Source organism: Aulostomus chinensis, chromosome 11, assembly GCF_037954235.1.
Source record: "Aulostomus chinensis isolate RoL2024-O1b breed Wild chromosome 11, RoL_Achi_v1.0, whole genome shotgun sequence".
NCBI classification, from domain to species: domain Eukaryota; kingdom Metazoa; phylum Chordata; class Actinopteri; order Syngnathiformes; family Aulostomidae; genus Aulostomus; species Aulostomus chinensis.
The window spans coordinates 4,578,562-4,590,482 of NC_141330.1; the positions used below are offsets into that span (position 1 = coordinate 4,578,562).

At 42.7% G+C, this 11,921-nt stretch overlaps 1 protein-coding gene across 2 annotated transcripts in view; it reads left to right on the forward strand.

Moving 5' to 3' along the window:
• syngap1b (synaptic Ras GTPase activating protein 1b) overlaps nt 1-5,827 on the forward strand; it is a 142,783-nt gene extending 136,956 nt beyond the window's left edge. For both annotated transcript variants that reach the window (XM_086217831.1, XM_086217832.1), the window contains one exon: nt 4,902-5,827. In XM_086217831.1, the coding sequence (XP_086073957.1) occupies nt 4,902-5,019 (118 nt within the window). In that variant the 3' untranslated portion in view covers nt 5,020-5,827. The remainder of the gene's footprint in view (nt 1-4,901) is intronic.
• The last annotated feature ends 6,094 nt before the right edge of the window (nt 5,828-11,921 follow it).

The window sequence follows — 11,921 nt, forward strand, 5'->3', positions numbered from 1 at the left end:
TCAAAAAATAATGATAATGACGCTATTATTGGCATTTCTGTTATGGTGCCCCAGTGTAGGTAAGAACAGATGGCAAAACCAAACACTGAATGAGTCACCAGCCAAAAGCTTCAACCCTAGATTGGAGCAATGGTTCACCCAAAAAGTGTCTTTAATGTATCCAGTACTTGCCGTCAAACGTCTTGAATCCATGAGGGTGTTTTTGTCCCCTGCATGAAGTGAATCGAGTATTCCAAAGGTTAGAGCGGGAAAACTGTACGAAACCTCCGATTACACACCGTCGGAACGCAACGTCCCGCGTGTCCAAACCTTCCTCATCCACTAACGCTCTGGTCTGAGGGACAGTCTACGAGAGTGGTCACGCACGTGGGTTTGAACCCTGCTGGTGCATTCAGTCAAAGTCCCGCTTCCCCGGCTCGTTCATTAGCCAGAACTGCGCTGCCCAGGAGTTCCGCTACACGTCAGGGTTAGAGTCTGGCCGGGGAACGACCTGTGGGAGGGATTTCTCCAGAACGCAGCTGCTGATCACGGAGGGTCACGCTCACGGCGTAGAGGGGAGAAGTTTTTAGCTCAAATCAAAGTGTTTCTGAAGCTTTGAGCATACGACTGGATGAAGACGCACTTGACGGCTTGTAAACAGATGTTTGGTGTCGTTGCTAAAGCCGCTGAAGTGTGGATGCCTGAGGAAGTCATTCCTAGTAAAGGTGTTACCCTCAGCAGATATGGGCTGAAAGCAGCGGCTGCCATTTTTCTACAGTGCCTGGTCCTCGGCCCTCTGACCCTCGTCTGTTGAGGGTTTGTCTGCCTCGTGCAATCCCGCTTTGATAAACCCGAACTGTCCTTTGATATTCAGTCTCTGTTAGCTTCCAGCAACAAGTACGTCACCTAGCGTTCTCTGAATTCTTGACTCACCGAGAAGTCATGCAGGGGCAAAAACTAATCCATGAATTCAAGACACTTTCTGGGGTGAAACGTCGCTGAAACACAGATGTAGCACGTCACTGCTATGTGATCCAAGGGTTTGTGGAAGGCTTTTGGTTGGTGAGTTTTATCAGTAGTTTGGATTTCCAGTTAGGCTATAAGATGCATCTTTATTTTGCTTTTTGGAATTTGGCGCTAAGCTCGATGTGGCAGTTTTGCATGCAACAGCAGCGAGCTACTGTATGTGCTGTTAAGGTAGAGGCCATAATTGTAGAGCTTTTCTAGAGTATTTAAGATTTTTTTTTTAAGTTTTCTGAGAGCTCACGTGAATTTGTCCTTATTGATTTGTACTCATTGGCTAAGAATGACCTCTTGACCTTTCCTGACTCCCTGCACCTGACAAACACATCATCCCAGGAAGATCAGGACCCTTTGACGTCAAGAGTTTTAATTCCCCTTCATCCCTTCTTTCCCTGTCTCCCCTCTCCTGTGCTGCCATGTCTATTGGTGTACATCATGCATCAACTTTGTAACTCTTTCTCTCCTCTCTCTGTCTCTCTCTCTCTCTCTCTCTCTCTCTCTCTGGTTCTTTCGATCCCTTTTCATGCGTCTTTTACGTTGCTCCTTCCATGGATTTTTCATGTGCTCATTCCAACTTGTTTTTTTGTCTGTTTTTCTCTGTTGATGTTTTCCTCTTCAATTCAATCACACCGTTTTCTGGTGCTTTTTTTGCCTCCCTGTCCTCTTCCCATCTTTATCACGTCAACGTGAATTTTCTTCCTTCTACATTTCACATTATCTGCCTTGATTGGACATCTCCTTTACAACTCTTCACATCGCTCCCATCATTCATTGAATGGCTTCTCTCCTACCACCATCTCTTCCTGCTCCCACTCCTCCCCTCCCCTCCCCCCTCCCCTCTCTCTCTATCTCGCTAGGAGAACCAGCTTTCCTCCCTGGGTTCTGCAGACCCCGGTGTGAAAACTGAAGGTGGAGGGGGAGGTGGTGGAGGCGGAGGAGGACCAACGCTAACCAACGATCAAGGCCTCAGAGTCTCTTCCTTGGGCATTTCCTCTGACAGCTGTCCCCACAATGGAGTCCTCCCCCAAACCATAGACCCTCCCTCTCTACCCACTCCTCATCAACATCCTAGTCAGAATGGAGAGCTCCGTGGCAACCAAACGTCCTCCCCCATGACAACTTCACAGGCAACTGGAACCACGGCAACAGCAACCGCAGGCATAGCAGAGGAAGGGGGAGTAGGTCAAACACAACGCTGAGCCAAATCAGAGAGAGATGACACAAACCCAAATCTGTCTTTAAAGAATTCGCCGTAACTTTCCTGCTGGCGAGAGAAAGAGAGAGAGAGAGAGAGAGAGAGAGAGAGAGAGAGAGAGAGAGAAGAAACGCGTGCAGGAGGCGGCTAGCGCTCATTCAGCTACTGCACAGTGCATTTCACACAAAGGGCTCCACAACTCTTGATGCTCACGCGGAGCCTCAGCCAGTATCAGTCTTGCAGGACAAGATAATGATACTCTATCGCAGCTGTTTGAATGCGTCGGGCATTTGAGCGACCGACCATTGGCGTATGTGAACATCTGCTCCGTGAACTCATAGCCTGTCTGGGGCTTCATGAGAAACAATAAGGAAACAAACACTATAGAATGTCTACGTAGACGTCATAGTAGCCATTAGCAAATAAGTGCTATACGCTAGTTTATAGTATCCTTGACTCCCATGGATGTAGGTTCAATAATTCTCGTGAACACGCCAGGCTGCAATTGTTGAGATGTGGTAGAAGTGTAGTCTGGCTTTCTTAGTGCCTTTGAGTGTTTTTAAACAGGGTTTTCCCGCTTTGCTAGTTAGAGAAATGATCCTGAAGATAAGATTCAAAGACACCAAATCATCGTAGAGGCTTGAATGGATGGAAACGTCTTCTTCTTCTCCGTTGTTGTTGTTGTTGTTGTTGTTGTTGTTGTTGTTTTTGTTTTTCCAATCTAAGGGACTTCTTGTTTTTGGACTGAGCTTGTGGAGTTTTTCTCTTCTCAATATCAGAACCGATTTGTGACAAACTGGTGCTAAACAGAAACAAATGGTGCCATTTTCCAAGTCAAATGTCCTTGTCTGCCATAGCACTGCCTCTGCCATGACTCACCCACTGTCTTCTCTCTCCTCTGCGGTATGTCTTCGGCAGGACATGTCCCTCTTCCACAATATGTTTTCTGTCCTTGTCTCTGTTCTTTGTGCATCCTCTTGTCTTGTTATGGGGTTAACGGGGTTTTCCACTTCCTGTGTTTTAAAGGTGCCCTCCTCCAATCTCTGGTTTTATTTGCAGTTTTTAAAAAGCAGCCACTAAATTGATGGATCAGCTTTGAGACTAAAACTCAAACGGCTGTTTTTAATTAGCGCTGGAATCTGAAGATAAAATGAAATGAATGAATGTAATGTTTGTTTTTTGTTTTGTTTTTTTTTTAAATTTCTGTTATTAAATGTCGGTTTATTGTTTCCAGCCACCACGAGTGATCCACTATTCATATTGTTTTTTCTCAGAGAGAAAAAAAAACAAAACTCATTCTTTTTACACCAACAAATTTCACCCCAGCTGCAAGTACTGCATAATTATGATTGCTCACAATATTAACGGGCCCTTTATATTTTCAGTCTTCGGACACCTAACGACTTTATAAGTTGATCCTTCTCAAAACATGTGTGATAATATAATTTGAACCATTTAGATCAGCCAAACCCGCCACCAAGTGCCTGGGATAAACACACTCAGCATCCTTCGGCCAGTAGACTAGTTCGCCATCCACCTTTGCCTTACGGACCCTCCCCCTAAAACACACCGCACCCCAGATGCTTTTAACTCTCCATGATTTCAAGGTACATCTCAAAATAGTTACAAAAAAAACAAAACAAAAAAAAAAAACCCATAAGAAAAAGACTGACACTTCATTACAGCATGGAACCAAACTAAAAGACCTTTAGTGGACTATTTCCTGTACAGGTGACTTCAGAGATGTGATGTATGATGCGATTTTATGGAACGAATCCTCCAACTTTGAGTCTTGGAAATGTTTGTATCCATTTTCCTTCATCTTGTATATGAACTGTCTGTTGTATTGTTCGTCTGGATATGAATTTGTTTTTGTTTGTTTTGGGTTCTTCTTTGTTTTTGTTTTTTTGTTGTTGTTGTTGTTGTTGGGTTTTTTTTTTTGTCTCTGTAGCTTCACACATGTTTGAGGGAACCGAGAGGAGTTGTTTCTTCATCAGCTTTGTGTCAGCCATTTTTACACGCGCACCCACACAGGCATGCACAAACACACACTCTCACATGCACGCACACACACACACACACACACACACACACACACACACACACACACACACACACACACGTGGCAACGGTCAAAATGGCTCCTGTAGATACTTTGTAGGCCAGATTAGTTGAATTAGTTTCATCATCCCAGTGAACGTCTAACTGCTGAACCTCCAAATGCTAATACCTGCTACACAAGGACTAGTCTTCTCTGGAGACGGCTCGTAGGGCTACATTTTTCATCGTGTGTGTGTGTGTGTGTGTGTGTGTGTGTGTGTGTGTGTGTGTGTGTGTGTGTGTGCGTGCGTGTGCGTGTGTGTGTGTGTGTGTGTGTGAGAGAGAGAGAGAGAGAGATGAATGTTGGATTCAGGTTGGGTTTGAACATCAGTTTCTTTTGAGAGATGTGAGCCGATCCGTGATTGAGATATTGATATTGCTGTGAAAATACCTCAGTGACTCAGGTAAACAAGCAGTTGCCTCAGAGCTGAACACTGTAGATATGAGATGAGTGCAGCTTTGGATGGACTGCCACCAGATAGAGATGCTTCAATAGCACCTGATCAAGCACCCTCCCGTTTCTTCTCTCTCTCTCTCTCTCTCTCTATCTCTCTCACTCTCTTTCTCTCCCCCTTTTCTCTGTCTTCCCTTTTTCTCCCCCTAGCCATTCTCAAAGCTTCATGGAGGACAGTGTGGAACCTAATTGGCTGATGCACCATCGGCAGTCCACAGGGTGGCATGGCCAAATGTCCAGAGCCCTCTCTCGTGACGCGATTGGCTGACAAAGGGAGAACTTGGGGCATTGGTCCCATTCTGTTTGCTCAAAGGATGGTGCAGAGCCCCAGCGGACCATGTAAGGAAATGCTGGGTTTTTAATTTTTAATTTTTGCCATACTTGAGCCCTCTCTCTCTGATTTGATGACAGGATTTTTTTTTTTCCCCCAAAATGTTGTTTGACGCCTCGTACTTTGGAAAGAATGACAGGACACACGTTTGTTGGCCTGCTGAGCAATTCAATAGCTATGCAGTCTGAACAATCAGACAGGACGAACGCGGAAGGCCAAGGAAGGAGCGATTCTCAAAAAATGAGAGAGAGGGGAAGTGTATCGTGGGTAAGATGTATTTCAAAGGTGCTTGACTTCTCTTAGAATTTCACTCAAACTTGATTTACTTTTTAAAGCATTTATTTCTCCTCCTCCTCCTCCTCCTCCTGCTGCTCCCCTCTCGCTCTCTTTCTCTCTCTGGTAGTCTACTCAGATTTGATCCCCCCTTCATCTTTTCTCTCTTCAGCGATGTAGGAAAGCATTATTTAACCGCTCATTTTAGACTCTTGATCTCTTTAATATCCTCGGCCATTTTTCCTTTTTTTTTTTCTTTTTTTTTTTTGTAGTTTTAGCTCTTCCGTTCGACTCTCCTTCTGACTCTGATTTAATGGAAACTAAATATGCACAGCCGAATACGACAAGAGAAAACTGCTTCAATGGAGACTTTGAAAAAGCGGACAGAATGTTATTATTTATATTTCTATGATACTGCTTATTCTTACAATTACTGCGTGTGTATGTGTGTGTGTGTGTGTGTGTGTGTGTGTGTGACACACACACACACACACACACACATATATACATATATGTGACAAGAACTCTTCAACAGAAATCTTCTGGAGCAGATGTTTATTTATTGATTATAGATAGATGCTTCTATCTATTGGAAGTTCATAAAGAATCCATTTTATATGTTTTCTTACTAAGACAATCTTGTGGAGACAATAAACGCCCTGCAGGACTGTGATGAAAGGGACAAACGTGTGTTTTACCTACTCCCCGTACAATAGTTTGCACGTTGCTGATACCTGTGCCCTCTTACAAGAACAAACAAACTTGGACAGAAGTTTTTTCACCTACAACAATCGCCATGGAGCTCTCCATTTACGGACGATGTTGAAGCCGTCGGATAAGGACGTTCTTTCAGCTGTTGTTGTTTTGTTTTTTTTTCTTTTTGTACTCCACTTCGACTACTTGTCTGTAGAGTTTTAACCGAGTAGAGGATGAAACTCTTGGTTTCAGTGTGACCACGTTTCCTGCAGTCCAGTAAAAACTACCAATTTTATTTCTAAGGATGGACGCCACTGATACCAAGCTGAGTTGAATTCCTCGCCTTTTCCGCCTGAAATGAAGCCCTGAGAGAGATATGTTAGAGGTCCTGCTGACACGAGTGAATGTGTTTGTACATAAGTGTGTGTATTGGGTAAATCTTTGTGTACATACTGGATAAATGTGTATATATGGTATGTCTATGTGTATATACGGTTTGTTTGTATATGCAGAGTGTACAGTTATTTTTTCCTCTAATGTTTCTCTCTCTTTCTATGAATAGGTCTTCTCAAGTTACCAATACGGAGGCATGGAAAGGTTTTTAATTAATGACAGCTACCAGAGGCACTTTCTGTGCAGACTTACGTAGAATATCCGCAAGGTCTGTCACTCCGCCGCGTTCTTGAAGCTCTCATACAGCTCACATAAGCTTGCACTCATTTTCTGACCAACTGAAAAGCTTTTCTAAGATTTGGGTGACCAAGCAATGTTTGTAAATATATATAGACTAAGACTTTTTTTCTTTTCTGTTCTTTTCTTCTTCTTTTTTTTTTTCTTTTCTTTTTTTTTTTCTTTTCTTTTCCAGAAACCTCCATCTGCGTTTCTTTGAAATTCTCGACCTGTTTTTGGTTCTTGCTTATCTGACTTTTAGGTATCTGTTTGCGGCGGTTGTCATTCAGAGTTATATATTTATTCAGACAACCCTTATATATTTCTTGAAATTTTGTGCCCCAAATTCTGCCTCTCATGGAGCCTTCTAACCTTTTTATTAAGATTCGGTTAGAGTGGTAAATCCTTCCATGAAAGTATACTGTCATTACTTAACATTGCTTGTTTTTGTATAGGTCCTTCCTAAATAAGTGTGCCTCCCCCTTATACTCTTACTAACCTTGGAACCACGAACTCCACTGGTCGCTCATTTTCACCCCCCTTGACAAGCCATAGCTCCCCTCCCCCAACTCCTCTATTGTTGTTTTGACAGGACAGAAATTTGAGGATTTTGTGTATATTATTGAAAGAGTGGTGTTGAAGAGTGTATTGCAGTTGTATATGGATTTGTTATGAATGTGGGTATTCTGATCATTTAATTATTATTGTAATAATGATAATAATTATTGCCACTTTGATTTTGTGGATTGATTCCTTTGATGCGGTTGATGAAGATGCCATTGTTTCCTTTTTTTCCTTTTTCTTTTTCCTTTTTTTTTCCCTTTTTGAATACACCGGAATTTATATTTTTCGGGTGGGTGAATCTGGAGATAGAAATACGTAAATAAATTAATAAATAAACAAATAATTAAATTCTTAACTTATTTGTGGAAATGTGTGTTCTTTTTGTGATACGCTGACTATTGTTTGGTTTGCCAAATATTCACAGGAAACAGGTTTCTTCCTTTTGCTTGTTTTTTTCCTCTCCTGCTTCAATTTTTTTTCTGACTCTAGAATGCAAAAAAAGACTCAGCCATGTAGAAGTGGCTTGAAGCCAACGGCGGAACCTCTCCACTGACAACAAACCGCAGCAAAACTGTCCAAACACGTCCGTTTACAAACTCTCGAGCTCGTCGTCCAGTACAAAACACGTCCTCTTTATCCGGCCGTGTACTCAGTACTTCACAACCGCTTTGAACTAAAAATCAATCTGCAGCTCATCTGGTTCTGAAGGATGTGGACTGAAGTGCATGATGTTCTCGAGAGTTGTAAACTGACATTTTTGGATGATTTTGCTGCTTTGGTGGCTGAGAGTCACCATTAGCTTGGAGCTACATATACGTGGCTGGCTCTTGTTTGCTGTCTGGCGTCACAAAGAAGCGATGTGGGGGGGGGGGGGGGGGGGACGTCTTTTACTATTTGTGAGTTTTCGAAAGGCAAAATTTACTTTTGATACCAGATTGTAAAAATGAATTGAGACCCACAAATAAGGTACTGAAGTCATGAAGTACTGACAGAACTACAAACTCGTGTTTTTATGGGATTAGTTAGTATTAACAAAAATGTCATCGCCAGCCATGCCTTTGTAACTGCATATCTGTTTGTTTGTTGCTGAATGGTTAAAGTGCAGTGAGGGCACAGTCACTGATTCATCTGTCAGTTGTTGTTTTTTTAATTACGTTAATTTTTAGAAGAATGACCCAAAAGATAAGGCGGCACGGTGGTGCAGTGGTCAGCACCGTCGCCTCACAGCAAGAAGGTTCCGGGTTCGAGTCCCGGCTCCATCACAGGATCTTTCTGTGTGGAGTCTCCATGTTCTCCCTGTTCCTGTGTGGGTTCTCTCTGGTACTCCAGCTTCCTCCCACAGTCCAAAGACATCAAGAGGGGACGAGGCTGATTGATACTCTAAATTGACCGTAGGTGTGACTGTGAGTGTGAATGGTTGTTTGTCTCTATGTGTTGGCCCTGCGATGGACTGGTGACCTGTCCAGGGTGAACCCTGCCTCTCGCCCGTAGACGCTGGGATAGGCTCCACCCCCCCACGACTCTTAACAGGAGTAAGCGGAAGACAATGGATGGATGGACCCAAAAGATAAAAGAGGAAATAGTAGCAAACAAACATAATAGGGTCTTCGCCTGAAGTACCTTCAGGCTCAGGCCCTAATTAAACAGATGCAGCGGCACGGCCCAGAGGTAGAGTGGCCATCTAGCAACCGAAGGGTCGCTGGTTCGATCCTCACTTCCCCGGGTTACCATGTAGAAGTATCCTTGAGCAAGATACTGAACCCCTGATTGCTCCTGATGGCCCTGAGACGGACTGGTGACCCGTCCAGGGTGAACCCCGCCTCTCACCCAATGTCAGCTGGGATTGGCTCCAGCCACCCTTGACCCTTAACAGATGAGCAGTGTAGAAAATGGACGGATGGATAAAGAGATGCAGAAAATCTTCTCAGTTTAGAATCAAGCATCCGTGGAAGCCACGGACGTTCAAACTTGCAGCTGGTTGGTTTATCCCGTCATGTGGTGATAATGGAATATTATCTTGCTATCACAAAATAACAACGCTTGTTATCTCCTGATAGCAAGATAATGCACCCGATTGGATATTAACTCAAGATGATAAACTTAATATGTGGATATAACAGGACAACTAAATTATCATCAGGAGATAATGGCAATTATCTTGAGATAACAAGATAATTATCTCAGATTGCACGTTGGGAAAACTGATTGCAGATCCAGGCCTCTCTTATAGGGCATAAATAAATGTTAGATCATGAGTTTGTTGAGGAAAAATGCTCGAGGGTTATTTTTCTAATGATCAAGTATTTAATCAACTAAATAGCTCAGGATATGTGAAGGAATACAAACTGAAAATAAATGCATTAAACCAAATGAGTTTGAAAATGGTTTACTTTGTTGATCTTCCACTGTCGACACCTTAAAAGTCTCTTATTTTGCTGATGGATCTGCCAGGTAAGTCCGGACTTTGCTTGTCCGTATCATCCACACAATGTTCTGCTCCTCAGGACTGCGGTTCTTCATTTTGGTTGAGCAGACCGCATCGTTTCCTCTCTCTCCTTCCAGTTTATGTGCTGAGGGTGAGGATGAGAGGCAGGATCTGGGAGCTGGAGACTCGACTGAATATAGCAAGCTTGTAATTAACCTCATCCTCCTGCACTTAATCGCCTGCAGTTCCTTAGTGGGTTGGCAACTTCAGAGCTTTGGACGAAGCAGGGGAAAAAAAATGGCACAATGGAGGAGAAATAAAAGGTTCATGCTGTGTCCGCAGCTCTGGACCTGAGCATCAAATACACCCTGATCGTTGTTCTGTCAGGTTTACGATGAGCAGAAGATGTATAATGTTTTCTTCTCCTGTATTATGGAAAAAACATACACCTTCTTAAGTATTTAGATCATCGTCTCATCACTTTTGATCCCCTGAAAACCTTCAAAACCATCAAAAATTGATCAACTGTGCACCTAAAACCGACTTAACTTCTCAAGGAACCTCATATGGACTTGTATCTTTCCATAAGTCCCTCCGTCATCATGGGCCATAACAATATATCCCGCAGTAATGGATGTAAATGAAATGAAGGAGCGTTTAAAGGGAACTTTAACTTAGTGATCTTCATTGACATCCATTGGCCATTTGGAGAATTGCAACAGTTTAGTGGCTTTGGTCACTGTCTGATGGGAAGAATACAAAACATTGTTTGGAAACTGTGACATGATTTAAAAGAAAGTTGATGGTGTGGGGCCAGACAGGAAGGAAATGAGGTGAATGAGCATGCCAATTAACTCTGCTGCAATTTCCCCATCAACCCCAAACACAGCTAACAAGCGTAAGGGACACACACACACACACACACACACACACACACACACACAAAAGGTGAACGTCAAGAACAAGGATGCAAAATAAGGAGGAATTAGTCCTTCATGGAAGACTGAGTCGTCCTTCATGTGTAATTTGGATGAAGTCTGGCTCACAGGTGATTTAATTTACTCGGGCTGATTGGACCTCAGGTTCATCCCAGGTGAAGCTGTGCACAGAAACAATCAAAGGAGAGATGTTCAAGTTTTTGTAACTTATTTGGGTGCAGAACTCCAAAAATCAAGAAAAAAAAAGTGGTTGATGGCAATCATAGTTGCAGTACAGAGAAGAGGCTTCATCAGAAAAACTAAAGTGTGGGTGGTCTTTGTAAGGGCTTGATTTGCATGATATGAAGTTAATTCTGGAACTACTTATGTGCTCTAAAGCTCTAAGTTCTGCCGCACATGTTGTTTAAGACTCAGAAGGTTGTCTTGAGACATTTCAAGACTTTGCAAGCCGCTTAGATGGACAGAATATTTTATATATCTTTATATTTTTCAAATCGGGTGGTGTTCCAAATGAGCACCGCCTCTAAAATGTCCTCTGTGTATTTCGTTAGTTTGTTTTGAGCCGGTATGAGGAGTTTGTTGATTAAAAATGTTGATTTACCCTCATGTTTGTGTAACCCCGATCACCAATCAGCTAACAAAATCAAGTCCAGCAAAAAGTTCTGTGTATTTGTCCTCACGTGGTGTTTCGAATCTCCTGGACCAGTTAGCTCGCACGCTAAAGTGTCAGGCTGTTTCACTGCTGACCTCTAAAGGTATGTTACATGTCATCGTAATTTATGTCTGTATTTGCCAGGTTGTGTGTACATGGATCCAGTCTCCGGCGCTTGACATCTTGTGGGTAAACTACCATTATATGAAAGCTATTTGTAGTGGTCAGCACTGTACCATCAGATACTGGTGGGAATATTTTTGTTTAGTTAAATGTAACCGAATAGGTCCCTCGGCAGGATTTGACAAAAGTATTCCTCAGTATTCCTGTGCTGCAGTGAAGGGAAAGTGTATGAATAAGTTCTCATCGAAAAATATTGTCAAAGCTGTAAAGTTGGGAGTCTAAAACTCAATTAAATTACAAAAATAGATGCAATGTGGTCATAGCCAAAACAGTGAAAATGTTATGTGAGATTATGATCTACATTTTATTACAAAGACCCACATACAAACCCCATTAGAGCCTAAACTGGGCCCTGTGTGTGTGTGTGTCCCTCTGTCCGTGCGTCCTTTCAAGATTTGGCCCAGATTTGCTACTTTCAAGGAAGGAATTGAGTATTTTT